This window comes from Antennarius striatus, chromosome 10, assembly GCF_040054535.1.
Source record: "Antennarius striatus isolate MH-2024 chromosome 10, ASM4005453v1, whole genome shotgun sequence".
Taxonomy (NCBI): domain Eukaryota; kingdom Metazoa; phylum Chordata; class Actinopteri; order Lophiiformes; family Antennariidae; genus Antennarius; species Antennarius striatus.
This window is the reverse complement of record NC_090785.1, coordinates 11,269,191-11,294,897: the sequence shown is the minus strand read 5'-3', so window position 1 is coordinate 11,294,897 and position 25,707 is coordinate 11,269,191. Positions and strand designations below refer to the sequence as shown.

General features: G+C 39.9%; 1 protein-coding gene across 7 annotated transcripts in view; it reads left to right on the top strand.

Annotated features, from left to right (window-relative positions):
* LOC137602777 (protocadherin alpha-C2-like) overlaps positions 1-22,186 on the top strand; it is a 117,558-nt gene extending 95,372 nt beyond the window's left edge. For 5 of the 7 annotated variants that reach the window (XM_068325793.1, XM_068325792.1, XM_068325789.1 and 2 more), the window contains exons 2-4: positions 7,299-7,363; positions 10,282-10,367; positions 19,074-22,186. In XM_068325793.1, coding sequence (XP_068181894.1) covers positions 7,299-7,363; positions 10,282-10,367; positions 19,074-19,381 — 459 coding nt within the window. In that variant the 3' untranslated portion in view covers positions 19,382-22,186. Of the gene's footprint in view, positions 1-1,821; positions 4,558-7,298; positions 7,364-10,281; positions 10,368-19,073 lie in introns of those variants that run through there. The other 2 variants (XM_068325788.1, XM_068325786.1) reach the window with 2 other exon arrangements.
* The last annotated feature ends 3,521 nt before the right edge of the window (positions 22,187-25,707 follow it).

Below are 25,707 nucleotides of genomic sequence, written 5' to 3'. Positions count from 1 at the left end.
CCAGAGGTCAACATCCCACCAGGAAAATCAGCTAAATGTCACAGTTACAGCTGACACCTGCAGACCATCTAAGACTGTAGAAAGAAACTGTGTTATCATCACTCCTCACTCAGGTAAACATGCAGAGAAAGAAAGCCCTGCAAAAAAGAAATATCAAGGGTTACAGCATATGCTTCCACAAATACAGGCAAGCATATTATATGATAGTCTGAAATGCATCCATCTTCTTAGGACTGCTATACAAATTGATTAGTTTGTGAACACTCCGTACATCAGATAGTTTTACGTAGTCACAATTTGTGTTCCTTCATCCAACATTTGGCTGCTTCTACATTTTGCCACCTCCTCCTCGTCACCTCAGAGTGCGAAGAGTCACTCTATCTAGCCATCCACTAGCAGCATCCCAGTGAGTCACTGTCTTCTCCACATCTCACGGTATGCCAAGCGCTGTCATTGCCGTGGGCAGTCTGGGCGTGGGTGAGAGTGGCAGTGCGCAAAGACAGGGAAGAAAAAGGCATTGTGGGCGTTGGACAATCTTGACTTGGTGGCTATAAGTTGAAACAAGAAGGCTCCGGATTTTCACACCCTGACCTGTTTAAAGCATGTATTACTATTTTAATATTGGTACATTATGTTGTTCCTGGGAATAATTTGTATTCTTGGTGACTTGGGGAAACTGAAATTGGCTTATAGTGTGTTCCATGGAGGAATCCATTGCTTAGAGGAAATTGTTTTTCATTCTGTAATGTTGGACACATTTATAATCGAGTTTAATTGAGTTTCCTGTAATATGATTCAAACACAGATCTTCTTTTCCTTTCGGCTTTTCCCTCCATGGTTTTCCAACCGAGGGACATCATAGCATGTTGAGTTTTGTATTAATTGTGGTACCTGCCCTACTGCGATGCTCATATATTTCGCTGTAAAATGCAGAGAAGTTTGTCTTGCATCATACAAAAGGTCGTTATGTGTTTTTGTCATTTGAGAAATGGAGTCATGTTCAGAGCATCTGGTCTGTGATCACAGGTTGGGTTTTTTTAATTTTTATGGATGAACTTGTGCAGCAAAGGACTCTCTCTCTCTCTCTCTCTCTCTCTCTCTCTCTCTCTCTCTCTCTTTTGTTTTTTGATTGTTGTTGTTGTTGTTTTTTTTAATCTACTGTCTTAAACAGCCAGACCAGCAACACTGCTGGGCTAATAGGTGTGTAACAAACCCATCAGATTCATTTCAGTTGTATCATTCTGATGTGATGTAAACTCGTCTGCACTGAAATCTTTCACATCAACGACAGTTGTTCTTTTTAAACAAATACAGGCTGCTTGGATTTTGTAATCGCTTCGTTTCTTGCTGTAGAGGATCCCTACGTGATTGTGTTTACATCAATGAGGACGTGGTGGCCAGGCTGGTTTATAAATCAGTTTTCAGCGCATTATGAAAAGGGCGGTGGCACGCACAAAAAAAAAAAAAAAAAAAAAAAAAGAGGAAAAACGATTGTGTCCAAACGAACTCGGTTTGCAGATGGCGCTGGCCGCTCCGTGTTCGGCATTTGGATCTGTATGCAGATGAACTGCTGGTCGTTTCCTCTTTTTTAGTTATTTTTATTTGGATGTGCTCGATCATTCTATCGGAGGTGCTGAAATGCAGCCAGCACAGCTTGATAGAATGCCCCCCCCCTCCCCTCTCGCCATCGCCACATCGCAGAGGGAGGGAGGGAGAGGGAGAGGGAGAGAGAGAGAGACCAGTAGGCAGCATCAGTGAAAGCCAGCCTTGTTCAGAGGAGAGAGAAATTTAAAAACAGCGTCCGTACAGACGGAGGAAAACATGGTTGCACGGGGGGATATTTCTTTTCACCAGGCACCTGAGAGGATGCGGTGGTGGTCCCGCACGTAGTGGAAGTTGTTCCCGGACTATTACCTCGTTTTTAATGAGGTGGGAGGGTATAATCAGCAACCAGGAAAGGCGGAAAGATTTCTCAAACCCCTCTACGAATTTCGCCTGCCAGCGATGGCTGTGACGGCGCGATGCTGTTACAGTATAAAAGAGAACGCGCCTTTTTCCTTGTATTTTTTTATTGTTGTACTCAGTGGCCTTATAAATGCACAAATTCGATACTCTATTCCTGAGGAGTTGGAGAACGGGGCTTTGGTCGGTGACATTGTCCGAGATTTGGATGTGGACCTGCGAAAACTTTCCACCCGACGTATCAAAATCACTTCGGACAGTGGTCGGAGATATTTCACCATCAATCACAAAACCGGGAAGCTGGTGGTCAGTGACCGTATTGACAGAGAGACGTTTTGTCAATTCAGTGGCTCCTGTTCACACAACCTGGAGCTGGTGTTGGAGAACCCACTAGAGGTGCACAACGTGGAGGTGGAGATTTTGGACGTGAACGACAACGCGCCACAGTTCCCCCGAGAGGAGTACCAGCTGGAGGTGTCTGAGTCCGCCCTCACAGGGTCGCGGTTCCACATCGAGGGAGCTCAGGATGCAGACGACGGTTTCAACTCTGTGAAGCAGTACCGCCTCAGCCCTAACGACCACTTCACCCTGGAGTCTATCAAGCCTTTTCCCGATGATAAGCATATCGAGTTTATCCTGAGAAAGCCCTTTGACCGAGAACAGATGCCTTCTCATCAGTTAATCCTGACAGCGATGGATGGGGGCACCCCACAGAGAAGTGGAACGGCAAAAATCAACATCCGTATCCTTGACGCTAATGATAACGTGCCTGCCTTTGACAGCTCAGTGTACAAAGTCAAACTGACCGAGAACGCTCCAAAGGGTGCACTTGTCATCAAGTTAAACGCAACAGACCCAGATGAGGGTTCCAATGGGGACGTCTTTTACTCCTTCAGTAGTTACACACCAGAGAGAGTCAGACAAATGTTTTCCTTGGACACAGACACAGGAGAAATTCGTGTGAAAAATAATATAGACTATGAGGAGACAAACTCCTACGAAATGTACATCCAGGCTATGGACAAGGGTCCTGCTCCTGTGGCAGTCCACTGTAAAGTAGTTGTAGAAGTTTTGGATGTCAACGACAACATTCCTGAGATTGTGCTGTCTTCACTATCGAGTCCTGTGCGGGAGGATGCACGGGCTGACACGGTTGTAGCATTGATCAGCGTGAATGACCGTGACTCTGGACCAAATAAACAAGTTACCCTGGAGATCATGCCTAATTTACCTTTTAAGATCACATCCTTCCGGAACCATTACACCATTGTGACATCTGCTTTCCTAGACCGAGAATCAGTTTCATCTTACAATGTCACTGTCAATGCTGTGGATGGAGGCACCCCACCCCTGTCATCTCAAATGACCTTTAAGGTGGATGTTGCAGATGTGAATGATAACCCACCTCGCTTTGAACAGACGTCGTATACTGTTTACATTACTGAAAACAATGCTCCTGGTGCACCACTTTGTATTGTCAAGGTCACAGATGCTGATGCAGCAGAGAATGCACGCATCACCTACACTGTCCTCAGTGACAACAACCATGGCATCCCAGTAGCCAGATATGTCAGCATCAAACCCAACACAGGTGAGGCCTACGCCTTGCAAGCCTTTGACTTTGAGAAGCTCAGAGAGTTTCACTTTCAGGTTAAAGCCCAGGACAACGGTGTGCCTCCACTCAGCCGTGTTGTCACGGTGTATGTTTATATCATGGATCAGAATGACCATGTTCCAAGGATAGTCCACCCACATGCCAATGGAAGCCACACTACAGAGACGCTAACAAAAAATGCTGAAGCAGGAGTGTTGGTTAGCAAAGTGACAGCGTGGGATGGTGATGCCGGCCACAATGCTTGGTTGCTCTTCTCCCTGGAGCACACCGATTCAGACCTTGACCTGTTTAAGGTGCATGAATACACGGGTGAGATCCGCACCACAAGGCGCGTAATTGAGGACAACACCACCTCCTTCACTTTGAAAGTGCTGGTGCAGGATAACGGTTTACCTCCTCTCTCGTCTACAGCTACTATCCATGTGCATGTCATGGAACTGCCGCCAAAGTTGAGCCCTGACCCCAAGCGGATCATAAGGCCCAACAGCCCCCTAATGTTTTCCAATGTCACAATCTACCTCATCATTGCCCTGTGTGCTACAAGTTTTGTGTTCCTGGTTACCATCTTTGTCCTGGCTATCGTGCGTTGCCACGCTTATTGCACACACCCTGGCTCATGCTCCCCATGTTGTGTTTCCAAGAAGAGTGTCCCAGAAGGGGGCACCTCAGCAGGTGGGGGTGGGGGTGAAGGAAGAGCTACAAGTGGAGGAGGCGGAGGCCAACCAAACAGTAATGTGGCCATGCGGCGGGACCTAAAAGTCGAGCCACATTATATTGAAGTTCGTCGAAATGGGTCTTTGACCAAAACATACTGTTACAAGACATGCCTGACAGCTACATCAGGAAGCGACACTTTTATGTTCTACAACACAGGACGGCCGCACAGTGGCACCTGGGGCTCAGGCTACGTCACCTGTCACAGTGGACAGAGCCAGATATTTGTACGGCGTCTGAGTATGCCAGATGCAACTACCATTCAGGTGTGTGTCTGGCTTATCGATGTGTTTTCTATTTTAGGTTGCATCATAACTTAAAATGACATACAAGTACAGCTGACAGTTATAGTTCAAGTTTTGCTCTAGGATAATTTTCTAAAGATACTGTTTTTTGTGCCTTGTAAACATACATAATATCACATACTTAATCACACACTGATCACATACTATTATTTTTTGTCATTGCTGCAGTTCATTTATCTGCACATCTGTATCTTTATTTGGCAGACCTAATGGTGGTTCGCTTTGATTTGTGTGTCTTGTTGGGCAGGTGTGGTCACTCTGATTTGCTGGATGTGGGAGTTCAGTCCTGAAGCATTATTTCTATGTCTTCTGGCTTTTCAAACCAAGCCCATAGATTTCAAAAGCATCTGCATCAATGGCTTCACACAATCAGCATCATTTTCAACTCTGGGCTGTGTGCCACGATAGTCCAGACCAGATGGTCCAAAGGGCATTGAGTGGTCATCTAGGGAAACAGTGCAGACTTTGTCAGCTATGAGGGCCACTGGTCCCACTGCACCAAAATATCCTATTCCACTTCTGGTCACGTACATCTCTGGTCCTGAGTGGTAAGCCAGAGTTTTAGAATCAGTAAAGGCAACAGGGATTTGGCAGTTTAACATACATTAGAGCTGCTTTACATATTTCCGTAGTGCTTTTTTTTTTTTTTTGACAAGCATAAGGGTGGTGACTATACGCAGAGGTTTTAGTTGTAGCAGAACAAACAGTACTGTTATGATAAAACAAACATTATCCCAGTGTCTGTCTCAATGCCTCTCTGGGTGTGTCTGCAGCAAGAAAAATCCTCTCGAAGAAAATAATTGATACAAAGAAAAATGAAGATACTTTTTGTATTCACACTTAACACACTCCCCGTTAAATACTAGTACTGTTTGTTCTTGCTTTATAATTAACTGGCAGCAATGATTTTCTCAGTATTGTGCATGGATTGGCTTGCTCTGCAAAGATGAGGCGGGGGATGAAAGGTGATTGGACCGAGTGTTGATGGCGGAGGTGTGAGCTCTGTTTCCATGCTAGAAATTTTCAGTCAGAGGGAGGGGGAAGAATGGAGATTGAGGTAAGAAAGGGCTTAAGTGGACAAACGCTAAGCATTTATTAGCCAATTCAGTGGACAACAAGGCAAGGAAATGAACATATTCAATAGATTTTATTGTTCTGTCTATGTCATGTGATTTACTCTCTTCTAATGAAAAAAAAAATACACGTGTACAATATGATTTGTTTTCCTCAGCACAAGTCATTTATTTCTCTACATTTACTTTGTGGTCACATCTGAATTTAGTTTTGCATGCACATCCTTTCTTGAGAATATATCAGACTACAAACATGTGTGGGTTCCAGATCCTTAATCGTGTGCATTTTTGCAGCATTGTGTGTTTTTATTTACCACAGTTAACAGCACACAGCTGGATAGACCTCTCCCTTAGGCCACTGGTATTGCATAACATTTAGAGGCTTTTGGTGTCATTTGTGGACAGTCTGGTCTTTCTTTAAGCCTTTTTTTAATGTCTTGGTCTTTTTTCTATATTGTGTGAAAGGTAAATTGGAGAAAATGCTTTTAGAAAGTTATGTTTGTAGTTCTGTACTAACATCTTCCTCGAAATCATGTGAATGTAAACCAGGGCTCAAGGCATTGGCTGCCTGTTGTTGTGTAATTGTCTTCTAATAATTAAGTACACCCTCAGTTTCCAGTAAAATTGGTCTCCGATGCAGCAGTATTCTTTATCCCTGAACACATTCAGCTCTGTTTGACTCCAAGAAGAATACCAGGCTTCTCTCATTAAGAACACATATTGGATTTTGAAGGTGATGAATGTTCTCTGCAGCCTCATAGAGGTCAATGCAGCTTGAGCAGCAAGTGAACATCTTTCATGTACAGTATTCCTTTATGAACTGTATGACCAAGCAGGAAAAAATTCTGTTTTTGGTCTGATTGGTTTAACTCTGTCAATTCTTTAGGTTAGGATTAGAAACAAATGCAAACTCACATTAACAATATGTTTAGTTTAACATTTAATTTCTCTGAATGTCAACTACTTTTGTTATTCTTTTCCTTTCAGAACATTTAGTAAGGTTTATATATAATATATATTAGTGAGCAGCATTTACAAGAATCATAGTCACTAAAGACCTATAATGTCAGTTCTAGTGATGTGTTGTCCCTTTTTGTGTAGGATTTTAGATGCAGGGCCGAGGGGTGTAGTCTGACACCCCCCCCCCCTTACCCCACCTGTGACCAGAAGTGTCAGACTGAGTCAAATAGACTGTTTGTTCTAGACGGGTGTCAAAAGGAGAACGGAGAAAGAACACAACAGCCAAGGAGAGGGGGGAGCTGTGGACGTGTTGCCCCAGAGTCTTTGGGTCAAAGTGTCAGTGTGAAACATCTTTTAAAGATTGTTTTACTGAAATGCATATATGGAACTGGGGATATGGAGGATGAGGAGAGGTTGTTTTGATAGGCGTAGTTGAGGGTACTTTATGCTTTAAATGCTGGCTTACATGGCTCCCATGGGGGGGGGGGGGGGGGGGGGGGCTGTGGAAACCTGCTATGTCACTGCTATGATTGTGTGTGTGCCTGAGTATATGTACTTTCATGTGTGTGAAACAGGCATACATTAGCAGCTCTTGTTATGACTTATTAATGAAATGGTACTGGTTTCAGCCTGTACTAAATACTCTGTTCCTCTCACTCTGTCTTACAGCCCAAAGTGCCGAGTGCAGATTGGAGATATTCAGCCTCCCTGAGAGCTGGAGGGGTGATGCAGAGGTAAGCATATCCCTACTTTTTCCTATCACTTGGAAGTAGACATCACATTACTTTCACATTTTGTTGAAGAATATAAGACACACATGCCATTGTCACACCTTATGAGACTTCAGCATAAACTGCAGCCTTCGCCTCGGGCAGCCGGGTTAACACCACTTCTAGTTCAACCAACACCACTGTTAGCTGGGCCTCCACCTCTGCTGGCTGGGCCAACACCACTGTTAGCCAGGCCTCCATCTCTGCTACCTTAAGAAAACATTTGATACATAAATCACTCTGTCTGTCTTACCAGCACAACCCAACCTTCCTGAAAACTGATTTTGTACCTCAGACAACCCTAAAAGGCATATAATTCCTTTGCTACTGTAGTAGAATAATTTGTAGATCTGAAAATCCACTAAAGCAGAGATTTATATTAAACATCAAATCCCATGTTCTCTGAAAATCTTAAAATAACCCTAGGGTTATTTAGTTTGATTGATCCTAGGTATTTCATGGCAGTGATTAACCTGTCCCTCTACCCAGTGGTAGGCTGTTACCCAGATACAATTTTAATAACTTAATGGAGGATAGGTAGCTAGGTGACGCTGGATAATGGTTTGGTTATTGAACTGGTGTCAAGATTGAATATTTGTTCTACCCAATTAGTAAAGAGTGAAGAATATAGAATTTATAAATATTTCAAGGCTTATCCTTTTTTTTAGAGAGCCTAGTGAGACACTTATGTTGATCCACTGGCCTGTTCCAGTAAAGATATCAGACATACTGTATTCTACCAACTGCTTCTCAACTGTAATTACATCCCGCTTCAAAACAGTGATGTATTGTAATTGTCAGCGTTCGTCTGTTCGTCCGTCCGTCTGTCCGTTAGTCCACCAAATATCTTCGCAACCGTTGCAGATGAAAGAAAAAGCACATTACTCTGGTGGAAAAGAGGATGAAAATGATAAGATAGAAAGACGAGGGAGAAGACCAGTGTAAGACCGTAGATCAAAGCTAGTGCTTTGATCAATGACAGTAGGTCAGAACACTAAATTTGATCTTTGACCTATGCAAGTAGGTCAGGGGAAAATTTTGAATTCAGGGGTGTCGCTGGATGTTGCAGTCTGCGACTGTCTTGGTTCTAGTTAATTATGAGGGTAAAGAGAGGAGCTTGGCTCAATATTGCCATAGACAGATGAAGAACTGACGGGAGGTAAGGGTACGCAGAGGTGGTCACAGATTGAAGGATGCCAGGTAGTCAGCTGGAAGAATGCACATGCAGGCATGTGGCCTTTTCTGTATGACCATAAAGTGATCACATCCATAAGACACAAGGCTATATTGCCCGCTGTGTAACCAGCTTGAACTGAACCAATCAAGAGTAAAGCCAATGTTTGTCTACTCTGAAAGTGTCATGCCATTCATATTATGTATTATTTGTATGACATAGATATTTACTCTGTATATGCAAATGTGAACTCTGATGTCCAGTGCAGATTAATAACTGTGCCTTATCTGAGCATCATTAATGGCACACCGTTTTGCTCATACTCACAGCAGGGATTAATGGGAATTAATGTGACCCAGTCCTGCAAATTAAATCTGTCCAGTGACTCTCCAGCCTCTGAAGCCTTTTAGGATGACTGTCACCCATGTCAAATGACCAAGCGTCAGTGTAAGAGATTTTAGATACCACACCCAAACACCATGTAATACATTAATCTCATGTATTAGTTTATTTTTGCTATGAAAGGCACATAATTTCCTCTTACCTGTGTTTTATAGGAGGCTGTCCAGGTTCATTTTGTAAACAGAATAGTTATAAATGTTGCCAAATAAAGAAATAACATAGATAATTTAATAAAAACTTTGTCAGTACTGCTATTCTTTGAAGAAGTAAATCTTACCGTTGCCCCAGAATTAAAATACAATAATCACGAAGAAATATCAGCTCCCACAAACTTCATTGAAATTTTCAGCATCCCTAGACCTATTTTATATTTACCATATTTACCAATATTTATCAAAGCAGAAGAGATTACTAGCCAGTAACCTGGTTTAGACTAAGAATTTCAGTTGATTGATAGGTGTCTTGAAGTCTTTCTATTTACTTGAACAAACATAAGTCTTGCTTAAGTGTTAATACTCTGCTGCCAACAAGCAGCAGCTTTATTTTCAACAAAAACAAGGATGATGAAGTCAAATCACAGAAAAAGCATTCTCAAATTCTTGGTCTGTATAGCCCGATATCTAATTTATAGCTATTAATAGTAATGAACAAAATATTAATGACTCATGGTGAGGCTGCTACAGCATATTTGTATAATTTTGGTAAAGCAAACATTTTAATTTTTTTGTTGTTGTTGTTGCTGCTTGGATTAAGTTTGAAAGCTTGGTCCCTTCCTGATTATTCTTAGGTTTGGATCTGTATGTCTAAAATCTCATCTTCGCTATGAAAAAATACACTCCTTCCTTTTTTAAAAATACATTTTTTAATTTTATTTTTGTGTTTGATTTTTATATTATGTAAAATTATGAACCTCTGTGATCCATAATGTGCTTGATCCATAATCTGTGATCCATAATCCAGAGGATGGCAAAATACTGTAATCCTAATTAGAACATTATATTACTGGGATTATGTCTGCTACAGCCCAAACCAAATTCCACTCAAAGAGAACTCAGTCTTTGCACTGTATGTCACTTCATAGAGAACATGAAGACCAAAAATCAATATATGGGATGTTGTAGCTTGATTCTATTGAACAATCAACATGAAGTATATGAATTCTTGAAGTATTTATCTATGTATGGATGGTGTGCTGTGTATTGGTATGTTTTTTAATTAAACATTACCGTACTTAGTTAGCAGACCATTGAGAGAAGATCTTTCCAGTTTGTAATATAGGCATGCTTTTTTTTTGTTGTTGTCCCAGCTCAGTGCACATGGAGGAGTCCTCGGTGATGCAGGGAGCCCAAGGAGTCCTGGTTCAGAACTGGCCTACTGCATCTAGCGCTGCCGGTAATAATCTTTTATGCAATGCTTACCTAAACAAATCACATCTCACTGAAACATTGGGTTATTCACAGTTAAAAATTATTTTTAAAAAAGTGAGGAACTAGTTTTGCATACACAAATTTGCGTTGCAATAGTGACAGCAGTCAACACTGATGTTCAGTTGATATTTCTGTAACACATTTCATGACAAAGACTGATCCAAAATCAACTAAGAACCTGATACTAATACCTATATGACTTGAAAAGCTTATTGACTCACAAGAGTAGAAAAAAGAAAGAGTAAAACAGAGATATCAAGTTTCGCTGACCTACTCCTACTCCTTCCCACCACTGCAGGAGAGGTAATGATCCATCCTACAGTTCATAGGCTTAGACAGACATCTCTGTTCCCTCTATCAAGGATGAAAGATACAGTATATAGGGAAACTGAAGAAGGAGAGCTAATAGATGTTTGGATTTTGAGCAAGATGATTAGAAAGGAATACATCACTGTGTTAAGGATGCCCTAATGAAGAATGTTGAAATATAATTATAATATTGAGAATATAATTTTGCTCTTTTACTTGATCTTGTTCTCTAGCTCCTCCAAAATAGAAGAGTTAAATTATTTTAAGAAAAAAAAATCTAAGCCCTCACTAATTTTATATGCCATTATTTGTTGGATACATCTGTGCATTGCATGGTGGTACCTTAGAATCAGCACCACCATGTATATAAATTGTGCTCAATTTATATATGTGTCGCTTAGCAGTGTGTCGATTTACTCAGTGAAAAGAACTCTCTTTATTTACAAGAGACACAACAAATTTTTTGGCTCTCATCTTGGTGGACCAGACCCACAGAAGCCAAAAAATGAGCGTATTAGAACACAGTGAAAGATGACTAAGAACAGTAATATTAGAGCACAGCATAAATGACAGCATATTCAGTGTGAGATGACAGTTCTTGGACTTCAAAATGTGGATGTGATTGCATATGTCTCTAACCATGATTTATGCTCAGTTGTGCACTGCATATAAAGTGTCAGAGACATTCATGCTTAAAGCAAAATTTGGTTGTCAACTTTTGACTTTCCTCACAATGACAAGAGGGGTCAACAAGGATTGAGAATGAAATAGAGAAAAGAGTGACCTGGAAGAGGAAAAATGGAGGAGAGCAGTGAGCTAAGACAAAGGTATGTTTAATAAGAGGACTGGAGCATGAACGACAGTACAATTAAGCCTTGATAAAGGAATGATTTCTTTTTATACTTAACGATGTAGAAATGGCTTGACCTGGTGTGTTTTATAAACAGCAGGCAGTAGACTAGACAGGTAGATAAACTACCCACACAGTGTGTTGCTTCATGCCGACAAACACCCGCCTCCTCCCTGCCATCGATTTCTTCTTTGGCTGAGGACGTGCAGTCTAAAGCGTCAAACCCAGTGAGAGCAAGAGACAGGAAGATGGACAAATAAGGGAGAGAAGAGAAGAGGCAACGGTGACGCAGATAGGGTGGGTCAGTGGTGACAAGATCAGCTGGTGAGGATTTAAGGTGGTCTAATTAAGCTGTGGCACTTCCATAGCAACACAATGTGCATACACGGTAATCTTGCAGTACTTAAGGGCTTATGCTGTGCCTTCTCATAGTAAGTCAGGTTAGGAGTGGAAATGATGGCTTCTGGTCACATTTCAGGATTGTATTAAGGGTAATTATGGTTTAAGATTCTCATGGTATTTATTTCAGCAGAACCATTTACAGAAGGATGACACTAAGAGAGACTTGTGCTATAACCTTCAAGTTCCGTGCCTCAGAAATAAAATATATGGAGATATTAATGGTACATGGTTAGCCTCATCACTCAGAGTTATTGTTTGTGCTAATTATAAGTGTGTTGTCTTGCTTGTCAGGCAGGCTGTAGTGCTAAAGTGGGGAACTGGGGACTATTGCAGCTCATTTGTTGGGTGAACATGGCTCAATATTTGTTGGTTTGCCTCAGTCTATTTTTTTTTTGCTTCGATATGAAACACGGAGATGCATCTGACAACACCCCTGTGTCTTCCCTTTAGATTTTGAGAATTTGAACTTGTGTTTTGGTATCAGTGTGTGCATCTGTGTCCTGTGCGCATGTGCTGCTTTTCAAAGTGTGCTTTGGCTATCTGCTTTGTGTGTCGCTCCTGCTGTGACAGATGGAGCACAGCCCACGCCTAGATTAATAGACCCACATTATTGAAATCAGGGTAGTGCTTGCTGTCTAACTCTCTCTGTCTGTTTTTTGCTCACTGCGTAACTACGTCTCTAGTAATGGACAGATAAAGACAGGTATAAGATGGACTGGTCGAAAACTGAGAGAATGAACAAAAAAAAAGACTGAAGGCATTAAAGGTTAATGTAGATCAGAAAGCAGAATAGCGATGGACATTTAACTGTTTGGGAGGGGGTGCATCAGAGTGACTGGACAAAAGGTATTAGAGGAAGCTGAATGTCGTTGCTGTTGCTAGGGTGGAATGGTTAGACTAGCTGGAGAGAGAGAGAGAGAGAGAGAGAGAGAGAGAGAGAGAGAGAGCTTGCGGCATCATTCTCCATTACCACAAGCACTGTCACCATGACTCTACGAATGTCCTACAAGCTCACAGGAGGATGTAGTTTCCATGGTAACCATTCATGGCCCCTAATATTGGCAAGGGAGAGGAGAATGGAGGGGTTCTGTGATATAGAAAGTGGTGCAAACATATGGTGTGCTGAAAGGTGGGGTGTGTGTGGAGGTGTGGGGTGTCTCTGGGGTTGGGAGTGGACTGGGGGGGGGGGTAACTCTGGCACCGGACAAGACAAAGGGAGGGGTTAACTGACATGGACACGAATCCAGGTGGTCATAGAATTTATGTAAGGAGGAATAGAAAGTGGAAAGTGACAGTTGGTGATGTAAAATGAAGGAGAGAACAGAATTGATGGAGTCATAAAAGAATAACCTACATCGAGGAGCGGTAATGTACTGAAGAAGTGAAATAATAGAAATTGATACGAAGATACATACAAAAAGGACAAAAAGGGAGAAATGTAGCATATAATGGAAGAAAATTAGTTTTCTCTACTTTTGTTGTATCTACTTATTGTAGATAAACTCGGAAGGAACTGTATTCTGTTTGATCGCTAACTAGCGCTAACCAGTGCTAATGGGCTGAACATCGCCACTAGGACCCTGCGGCGCATCTGGGCTGCCCGATGTCTGTGTAGGTTCTCAGTCATCCAGGTCATGGTTATCCAAAAGCTGTTTAAGTCAATCTGCTGGACGTTAAGAAAGTTCTTGAAGACGTTTCGTCTCTCATCCAAGAGACTTTTTCAGTTGAAGAAGTCTGAAGAAGTCTCTTGGATGAGTGACGAAACGTCTTCAAGAACTTTCTTAACATCTAGTGGATTGACTTAAACAGCTTTTGGATATGGGCTGCCCCTAAAAGGTAGCTGACTAAAATATAAACATCTTTATAACGTAACAAAACATCACGGAACATCAGGAATTACAACACTACTAATCTTACTCAATTTTACATGAACATACATAATCCTTAATGGTGAATATATTTTAGATGAAAGGTTTGATTAATTTCTCTATGTAATGAATGACAAGACAAAGATGTAAGCAACAAAAAATAAAACAGGCAGTTTAAATCATTTTGTTCTTTCTTCACTTACAACTAAAGTCTTTTAAATGGGGTTTATTTGGCATAAAACAGCACAATCACAAAGACAAAATAGAAAAGCCTGGAAGCTGACAGGCTGTTTCTGAGTGCCACTGCCCCATCCGCTTCCTATTCTCAGCCTTTTCCTTGCCTCTATTATCGGGTTTCTGAAACCCGACAATAAAGGCAAGGAAAACCAACAACCAGACATTATGAATGAATGAACACCCACAACATTATTATTTGTTTATTTGTTTGCAGTCAATAGATTTGGGAATGTGTGGTAATTTATGCAAGTACAAAACTGTACCCTCATTAATCGGGCATGCCAGTGAGAACGCATGAATAACAATGAAGTTCTGAATTACAAGCTTCACATTTTGTTGTATCAAAATTTGTACACACTCTATGGCACACTAACTTTGTAAGAATTATCTACCACTGCATTGTGGGAAAGAAACTCAGTCACACCTTCAGGATCTTCTGTTCAATTTTAGCACCCCACCCACCCACCCACCCACCGTTTTAGTGCCATGTTTCATATCTGGAGCCTGGCACTTCATGGCCCCTCATCTTCCTCCTCCGTCTCCTCCTCCTCAACTTATTATGTAACACTGCATTGCGCTCCACTGTGCTTCTGCCCAAATGGCTGATGGCAGGATGAGACAAGAGAACAAATAAAGTAGATGTGGCAAAATGGAACTTGGGTGATTTAAGATACTGAAAACCTTGTTCAGCACAGACGAATGAAAGGTTATCAACATGCTGAGATTCTGGACTGAAGACTGAAGTGATCAAAAAAGAGGGGAATACTAAGAAAATCACATCCTGTACCAAACTGATGTTAATCATTTCAAATACAAACAAATTCAAAATTATGTGAGTTACAGATTCAGGGGGAGAGTAGACTTGAGGGTAACTGACATCTCCATAAAACAAATGAACCGTACTCATCTCTAACATGCCGTGATATTAATGGTGAAGGACCCAATCATGTTAATGGTACAATGAATAGTTATAGACACAATTAAGATGAGATCAGTTGAAAGGTCAGGGCAGTAACAGAAAGAGAGGCAGGGATGTGTCCACAGTGACCAGTGACAAACCACACTGGCTTTTTGGAGATCAGTGAATGTGTTGATAATGAAGGAAGTGATGCAGACGAGTGAAATATATATGATATTAGACATGGAAAGTAGGAAAAACACAGATGAAATGCATTTGTAGCTGATATTTTTGATGTTGTCCTTAATGTACTGATTCCATATGTTGCCAGTTTCTCTATTGTGGGACAAATAAAGGATTGTCTCATGTTTTCTCAAATGTTTCTGCAAACAAACATAATATGATGGGAACTTTTCACTTGCATCAGATTGTCAGGTTGTCTGTCAAGCCTTCATGGTTTGTATTTTTCGTTTTAATGGACTATTTCGGAAGAGCTACCTCACCCTTCCTTACCACAATTCATCTGTCTGCTTACAGCATGACTCATTGCTCTCTATGGAAGTCTTTTGTTTATGGATGAAACTTTTCAAAAGCACACTTGTGTCTCATTAAGTTTGTGCATTGTATTGTGCAATGACAGCTAATTTCTTAGAGACTTGAGACAGGATTGACTGTACGAGCTTATTCTCCATTTTTCATTCTGTCTGCACTCTGCTCTTGTCTTGTTTCTCCATTCCTTTTAAGATTGTAGAATCAGGGTCATCTTTCTGCTTGGGGAGTCAGATGAGGGCTTATCAACTGTGGGAAAACTCTTGTCTTGTAAATCAATGTGACTCTGGCTGTCTCTGTGTCTACATGTGGAGGATGCAGTGACTGGATCGAGTCTGTCCTGTTCAAATTTTTTGAGTGTCTTTGTCAAATTCTGTATTCTCCCCATCGCTCTTGCAGCTGTGTGAAAATGTGAGGGGTTTTGGGAGTATCATAAAATTTCATATACAGGAGATAGATGGATATATACAGTATATATATATATATATATATATATATATATATATATATATATATATATATATATATATATATATATATATATATATATATAGACACACACACATATATAGATATATAGATAGATATATTTATATACACGTATATACGTACTGTTTATATACTGTATATATCAAAATCTTTTTTTAAACTTTTTTTTGGGGCATTTAGGTTTGGATGGATATTAACAAATCCAGAATTGAACCCACAGTTGCTGAAGCCTCTGAACATGGAGCACTTAAAAACCGTTGAAACTCCATCTATCCATCCGTTTTTTGCAGCGAGAAAACTGTAATTGTCTCGTCTACAGCCATTTTTCCACTTTACGGGACACAGTTGCCGAGGGAGAGGGAGTACGCTCCAGAGACATTACCAGTACAGCCCATCAAAATCCATGAAACTTTATTTATATAGCACCATTCAAATGATCTGCTTGCCATTGAAACTGCTAATGAAACAAGAAGCAATTATAAAAGAATCTTACGCAGACTAATGCAGAAACATTTATAAACTAAAATAATGATAAAATATGGGTATTGAAGATTAAAAATAGTCCTGTGATGTGAAGCATCCGGCGTGTACCCCACTTCTTGCCTGCAGCCATCAGGTATAGGGTCCAGCAACACCCGTAAATGTATAAGCGGTAAAGAGGCTAAAGATGAGATTATTATGGTTGTCTCATCTTCAAGATAATTGATGGATGAGTGGAAGATGAAAAAAAGAGAAAACAACTATCCACAGAATAAAATCCCTGTTTTTTCATCAGACAAAAATTTGAATGTTGGCTGCACCATCTTCCTTGCAGCAGGAATTTTATGGCAGTGTGTTCCTTTGAGACAGATTAGGATTAAATGCCAAGTAGAATTCATGATTGCCACTGATTTAAGTCCATGAACTTTACATGACATTTGCAATAAATAAATTTGGAAGGGTAAACATTCAAGAAGATTAAAAAACAATATGACCTGACACTAGCAGTATAAAAAAAGTAAAACAGCAACAGCAGAGACTGCAACATTCCGCGATTTACCCTGACCTACTTCCAGGGTAGATCAGGGTACCCAGAAATTAGTACCTGACAAGTGCATAGCTTTGACCTTTCAGGGTAGGTCAAGGCTATGCACTAGCTTTGACCATAGATCAAAGTTAGTGCATAGGTCAAAGCACTAGCTCTGATCTACGGTCTTCTACAGGCCTTCGCCCTCGTCTTTCTATCTTATCCGGTTCCTGAGTGTACAAAAGTTAAAATTTGACCTTTTCTCAAGGTTAAGGTCATCATCTTATTTTCATCACCATTGCCGCCCGAGTAATCTGCTTTTTGTTTCATCTTTCTATCTGCAACAGCGAAAATATTTCATGGACATACTAACGAACGGAAGGACGGACAAACATATGAACACTGACAATCACAACACATCACCGCTTTGAAGCGGGATGTAATTATATCAATGTATTTTATTCATTCATTACTTATGGCTATAAACTGGATTCATTTTATTGATCACCTTTACATCTGTATTTGGAACATCTAAACACACACTGCATATAAGACCAAGTCTGGTGTAACTTTCTGTTGGTCTTCAATAGATAAGATCCTGCACAGTGAAGAGAGTTCTTTCATTGTCAAGTTAAAGATGCATTTCCATCTTTATGTCTGATTATATTTAGCATTACAAATCATTACATGTTCGTCGTGTGTATGAAATGTAGCCTAAAGCAAACAGTCACCAAACATAGAGTGAATATTTTGAGGTTGGCTGGGTAAAATGGAAGCTGGTATTCATGCCCTGGGTACTGAATGAGGTCAGGCTTCTTCTTCCAGACACTGTTCCTTCTGGATGGATGGAGCCCTGCTCAGTTCCACATTTAGAAAGATGTTAGAAATGCAGTCATAGAAATAGTAGTAGTATATGAGGTAATAGTGGCTCACATAATGTGACAAAAATATTCCAACGCTTAAATGTGTAACCTTTTAGGATAAGGATGGCACCTTTAATGTTTGAACACACAGTTCCATGGATGTTAGCTTTGGCCCTGAAAAAGCTTTTGATTAATTGCCAATTTAAAACCTCCACCTTGGTGACACTGGTCCAGGCATTGGACCCCGTAGGCAGATAAAAGTTTCTGTAAATGGAAGGAATAATGAGGACTGGCAATGCTGTGTGTTGTATGTTCAGCTTCTCTCATTAGAATTTATTTACCATTAACCTAAATATCGCTTTCCTTTTTTCCCCCAAAATATCCACAAATAACCAAAATGAAGCAATATGCTTACACATTTCAGTATTTTCCCACCTTGAAATAAAACATACATTTTCCATTCATCCATGAAAATGATACTTAAATCATAGCAATACTGTACTAATAAATACTCCTTCAGGCCATAAACTGAGCTGTTTTAGTGTACTTTACAACTATCAAAAATACAATTTAACATTCATCTAAAATGTAATAATGCTGGGCACTTATTTTTCCCCTTGTTTTCATGACTTACAGTGCAAATAAAAAGTGATATTAACTGGCATTAGTCTAGTAAGAATATAAGCTGAAGACTGGCAAAGTGCTTTTCTCCTTTAAAACACAAGAAATGTTCACATGTGCATTAAACTGTAAACACCAGGTACACACACATGCACGCGCACATGCACACACGCACACACAAACGCACACACAAACACACACATATATACGAGCACATTCTGTCACTTCAAAAGGTCATAGGAGGGATTTGTCTGGAAAAAAATAAAATGTAATGATACTTGATAGAGGTATTTGTTCATTTTCGAGATGGATTCGACACATCTCTTTCTGATTCCACCACAGTATACCTGCCAATCTGAGAATGCGATTTATTTTGTACAAGAGCACATCATCAAACAAATTTAAATTAGCACACATTGCATTCCATCAAAATCCACATTTAATGATTTTTCAGTGGTTATAACTTTCACACATACCAAACACTTGTTCTTTGTTTAAAAAAACTGTAACATCACCAAATATTTTAAAACAAATTAATAGCAAATAACGAGCAATTCTCAATATCTCTGTTTATTTCAGATGCTGAAGGAGGAGAGGTATCCCCTCCAATGGGTGCTGGTGTAGACAGCAACAGCTGGCACTTTCGTTACGGCCCCGGCGGTCCTGGTGCACCCCCACAGCACCTGAAACCTGGTGAGGTTCCCCCAGAAGCATTCATCATCCCTGGCTCCCCCGCCATAATATCCATCAGACAAAACCAGGGAGGAGAGGATGACAAGAGTGATTTCATCACATTTGGGAAGAAAGAGGAGGCAAAGAAGAAAAAGAAGAAGAAGAAGGAGAAGAAAGACAAGAAGGATAAGGGGAAAGATGATGGAGACGAGTAAAGGAGCAGGAGAGGGAGAAAATAACAAAGAATACAAGGGTGTTGTTAAAACAGAGGTACCAACCAAAGTCCATGGAGCAAAAAGAAAATGCGAAAACTATTACACCTTTTCCAAATTTCCTGTTTCCAATAACAGCATCTTAAAATGCTTTCTGATATGAATTTGGCCTTTTTTTTTGTTTTAACTTCAGAAACATACTGAGGTAAAATATTGATATTGTCTTGACAAACATTGAAATAATTACTTTAGCTCCTCGCCCCGCTGTGCCTCTAAGCCATGAATCGTCTCATGTCAGTCAACATTCCCGAAAAAGAAAAATAGCCTTCTATGCCCTTGTCTTCAATTTTTTCCTCCTTCAACCCACTGGGCTTGTTGGCACCTCTGTCTTACACCCTCCCCGACTACAATGTGTAAACCATTCTCTCTGAGAGAAGACAACTACTTTGTACAAGAACAACAAAATGATTTGTGCCAGCTTCAGAAAAGAAGAAAGACAGCAAAGATGGAGACAAATGCACATCATCTGGAGCTGGACACACATTACTTGTAAATAGCATAGGAGGGACTCATTGATACTATGGCTAACACAACACTGCTTCAGATTCCTCTGGTAATTACCGATAATCTTTTCTGAAATCTCAACAAAACTACATGCACACACAAGCATGCTCGCATATTTCAAACATGCAACTGCATATATACACTTGCCATGACAAAGTAGAAATGGAAAGCACTGGAGACATACAGAGGTAGACAAGTGAAAAGAAGAAGATCAACAACCATCAAAGAAATGTGCTTAAAACTAGATCCTAAAGGCTTTTTTCCTTGCACAGTCACCAACGGGGTGCACATGTGTACATCGACTTTCTCAGGATGAAAGCATCCTTTGCAATCACTCTGTATTTTCTCACTGCATTCAAAGGACACAGAGAGCTTCATCTCCAATCAAAACCTCAACTGAGGAATGCAGAGTGCAGTGGAAAGTTTGAGGGATGAGAGGATATGTCACATTTCCTGGGTATCAGGATAGTCCAGCCGAGCTGGCATGTGACTCTGCTTTCTGTCCGTGGACTCTGATGAAACCTTATAGTATATGAGAAGAATCTCAAGATTTTGTATAACACCATCTCTTCTCGCCCTGCTGCAGCAAAAGCCTAATGCTTTTTGCTTTGAATGTTTAGTCGCAACTGGTCCTTACCTGTTACCTTGAGTTTACAACTGCTCACCTGCTTATACTTGCCCCAAGATGCCCCAAGCTGACCTCTCCTCCCCTAACTGCCTTTTTTTTCCTCCTCCATGGTCACCCACCCAACTGACTGCCTCGTCATGTGATTATGAAGTTCTGCTTTGATTTATTCTCTAGAGAGATTCAATGTTACATACTGTGGCTCTTTTCATTTATTCCTCATAGCTTTAACTTCTTTTTGTGTGTCATGCCCACCCCTATTTACCCTCAGACACTGCACCTAACCGCCACACTGACCCCCCGCTCAGGATCGATCCTGGGAATGGTCTACTCTGAACATTGTGGTGTGCTAAGAACAGCATGGAGTAATGTGGATGAGACCAGGGGAAGCTCAATCGGGGGTCAATGCCTGAACTTTTATCAGATGTCTGTCTATGTGCACAACGGTTCAGTGCTTTTAACTGCTCTGTACACTGTTCATCTTTTTGTGTTTGATGCCGCTGTTGGAGAGGATCAGGTGGAATGAGCCACATGTAAGGGGTGGACTACTAGGATAGAATGAGGGGCCATGGGCTGCCCCTCCCCAAATTGATATAGTTAGCTTTTAGGTCCGCAGGTACATTGCAAACAAAGCGCAGGCTTGTCATACACAGATTGTGTCTATATTACTAATTGTTAGAAAAACAAAATATGGTCATCTAGAGATCCCCAACTTGCAGCTGCATCCCACCAGTCCTCTCTCAAAATGTTCTGAAAACAGGGTGCAAACATCCCTCAAGACTTGCTTTTGTTGGTTCCTCTCTCTTGCCTGTAACTTGTTGCCACATCCCCAAAGGTTTGCAGCTCAGTATGATGTCAGTCCAGTAAGTGGCTGCTGCATGTACTGCTCTAAGGAAACACATACTATATAGAGAAATATATATATATAAATATAAATAGATAGATGGCTATGATTTTATTCTTTTGTATTATCATTTTTCTTCATTACTCACACAGGAGATATTTCTATGTACTTCTGTCCAAACATCTATGTAATACAATCTTCACACTCCACAAATGTTGTATGGCATCCACTAAACAGGTTTAAGGTATTTTGTAAATGCTATAGTGTGATACCTTTCAATGCAGGTTTTACTATTTTTGTTTTACCAGGTATGAGTTTTGCATTGAGAAAAAGCAGAGCAAAAATGTATTAAAAAAAAAAAACACTCTCTTTGTCCAGCTTTGACATGATGATCTAACTAACACTGTAATATTGTAACTGAAATATGTATGATCCTATGGTGAGCTTTCACTAACTTTTCACTCTAAAAATGACAAAATGACTTAAAAAAATTCCAATGTAAAAAACACCCTATATGTATTGTATGTTTGTGTTTAGTGAGCATTCATAATGTCATTCTTTCCCAGTGTATGGTGGTGAACTATGGTGGCGATGTGCAGTCCTAAATGGACTGGCCCGGATCTATTGTAAATCCTTTTTTAGTACACTCGCTCATCAAATGTGACAGTGAAGTAGTGAATTTCATTTATTTTTTTGATTTTTTTTTTTAATTTCAATTAAATGGAAACAGTTGTAATGTGTTTTCTTTATAAATCACTAATAAAGTTTTCTTTCATAAAAAAAATATATAAATTGAATGTCTTATGGTGTGTGACAGAGCCCATTTTTTTTCTCATTCAAACAACGCATTACAAAATTACATATTGGATTGTTAACCAGTAGTGCTTGAGATGAGTAAAATAGAGTTTTGCAGAGCCTTTTAAACCTCATCGATAAAAGCCAATGTTACCCCACTTCTTTCTCTGTACTGACAATCACTCTGATATGGCACACAGGAAGAATGACCCATCCAGCAATGATGTCATATTTGTCTTTGTTGAAAACTATGGTCACAGATGGTCCAGACATGTAGTCCCTTGTGAAAAGAAGCTTCTCTATATAATTTACTAGAGTGGCTAAGTAGATTTATTCTATCCCTGTGGGAGAGTTTGTTGAAAAAAAAAATTACAATAGAGAGACGTCATCACATGAGCCTCTATAAAATGTAAGAATAGTAATCAATGCACACACACACACACACACACACACACACACACACACACACACACACACACACACACACACACACACACACACATCCCAATAAATCTCTATTTCATTCCTGCTATGCATCACAATAAAGCACAATTAATTATGTTGCTGATTTAACACTGCAGTAACACAAATAGTATCTGACCTCTCACTGACATTAACTGTGCAAATATGTGGTTTAAAGAAAACATTAACACATACAAATAAAGCCTCCAGTTAAACATATTCCCATGAGAATTCTATAAATGTGCTCTTGTCCTGGTGAATTTTAGGTCGTTGAATTACACAAGCAAGTAAACAAATAAGCAAACCAGCAAACTCAGTTCAGAAAAGCACCCTGCAGTATTTTGTCTGCAGAACAGTAATGAGTATGGATATACTGTATATTATAGCATAATGAGGAGACCCATGGAAGCAGACAGTGGGTTACAGCGACCACTATATTTAAAACACATGTAAGCCAATTTAAATCTGTTATAAAAATAAACTAAACATTTAGAGAATGACATAAACCAATCTTAATTACACACGATGTTAAACAGGTTACGACAATTGAGGAAACTCTACTGAAGTGTACATGTGTTTGTCTGTGTGTTGACTGTTTTTTCACCAGCCCAGTGAGTCAGAGAACGTCATCCTGAGGAGTGCGAACGGCAGTGAAATTAGGATATTTGATCCTCAGCAATAACATTTCAACAGCTGCACAAAATAATGCATGAGTTCTAATACAGGTTGAAGCGCACACTGCTATTTATGTGACGGCAAATTGTACTGGAAAGCAAATATAGACATGTCATAACAATATTACGACATACCTATTGTAATCTGGCTTGATCCGTGCTGCAGCACGTTCAAGAGGTGCGACTTTGTTCACTCACTAATTTTCAGTTCGTTAAGGAGAATGACGTCGATGGTGTTGCGTTTTCAATACTCGACTTTTCCAGAAGCTGAAAAGATGCTCGGAAATACGACATGTCAGCAGCCTGTTTGTCTTCCAGTAAACTCAGTGAATGTATCACAAGTCCTCCATCCATCAACACCAAACCTCCTGTTCCCCATCAAAAAGTCCAGTACCTGCAGTAAAAATCGGATCGTCTCGCCTGCCCCTAAAACAGAAAAGAACATTTAACCCTCACCTTGCGCTTGTTCTTTATTGACGAGCGGTAAACCAAAGGCGCCATCTCCTGGTTCGTATATCACATCACATATGGACATATACAACCTAACAGTAAGAAACGGGTGCATTTATTAAAACATAATTTGACATTTTGATATATTTGACATTTTACTCAGTGGAAGGAAAGAAACACTATGACTGGACATCATAATTCAGATGTTGGCTCGTTCCAAAATGAATTGTGATAGAACAATGAACAGTGTCAGTGGTTCATAGTGAGGGAGAGTTCTTCAGAAGTTCTTTACCTCGCTTCAAATTCAGCTCAAATGACCGCTCATTATTGCATCTTTTTTTTCAAAATCTGCCATATATATATATATATATATATATATATATATATATATATATATATATATATATATATATATATATATATATATATATATATATATATATATATATATATATATGCATATATATGTATACTAGCAGGAACACATGGAAATTCCACAATAAAACAATAATATCAGACTTGGTTTGTTTTCTTCTTTTTTTTCTTGGCCGTCACAAGAAAACAAAGACCGCTTCGACGTTACGGTCCGGCTATCCGGGGAGACGCCGGCTTCGTGGGTTCGGTCCTGGTGAATAAAGCATCGGGTTCCCCACACGACAATGTGAGGTCCTTCACAATCAAAGAATTTAAACCCCTGTGTTTGACGAAGCCGAAAAGGTAATAAGTGAGAGACATGGACAAATATGAAGACCGGAGAAAACTTTTGTTTTCTTGTGTTGGCATTATATGTGAATGGATATTAAGCAGAAAATAGAGTATTTTTTTGTGGTGACGGCTGTTCGTTTAATTCCACGATGCTCTCAGGACCTCTTGTTCACGTGACTCCATCTGGCAGATGGGCCGTGATTGGTTGGGCGCTTGTTGATTGACAGGTAGTGTCCCTCTGTAACTTCCTTCCAGTGCTACGGCTTTCTTAGTCCACCAGTCCAAATGGCAAAACTCACAGGAGCATGCATCCAACTGAAAACAGACTCACTATACTTACCAATTACACGATGCGTGGTCAAGAGAAAAAAATACAAAAATTCCTCACACACACATACTGGCACCTTTCAAACCATTACGGCCATTGTTCAGCTCAGTATAATTTAAATTTCCCATTTGGGATTAGAAAAAAAATCATCTAATCTAATTATATAGGGATAGTGACATAAAAGTAGCATAATTATAATTTTAATCTAAGGCATATGATTATTGTCAGTAATAGAATGAATAATTAAAAATGTACAGTCTTTGGAAGAAAAACACAAAAACTAAAACAATTTTAAAAAGCAATTAAAAAAAATAATCAAAAGTGTTACATCGAATATTTCTGACCGATACGATTTGCATTCAACTCTGTGCATCATGTGCCATCGGACAGGATGGGTAAAGGGTCAGTTTATTTATTGACTAGTTGTTTCTGTCTGAATTGTGAAATTTTTAATCTTACAAATCTTACCATTTTATAACCACATCCTGGCTTCCCAAATGTGTGTACTACCGACTGCTTCCCCTTACCTTGTTTGGTTGGACTGAAGTTCTTGTTTATGATGAGCAGCAATTAAACGACGTCATACCCTGGTACAAATGACGTCGTGTTTAACATGTAGCACATAAAGGAAGATTTTGCAGCGATTATACGCGTAAAAACGAAAATGGGACTCATGGTGCCGCTGCAGACCAGCACAAAGTTAACAAGGACATCCCCACCCTCTGTGTCTGCATTGGTAAAGAAGAAAACCGTCAATCCGCGGATATTTTCAGTCTGAAACGGTGAGCTATTGCACGTATCGTTGAAATTTATTTAAGGGAATTTTTTTCCTCAAAAAATATTTGATTTTTTTTTTGTGTGTGTGTCATTTTTTTACTGAGG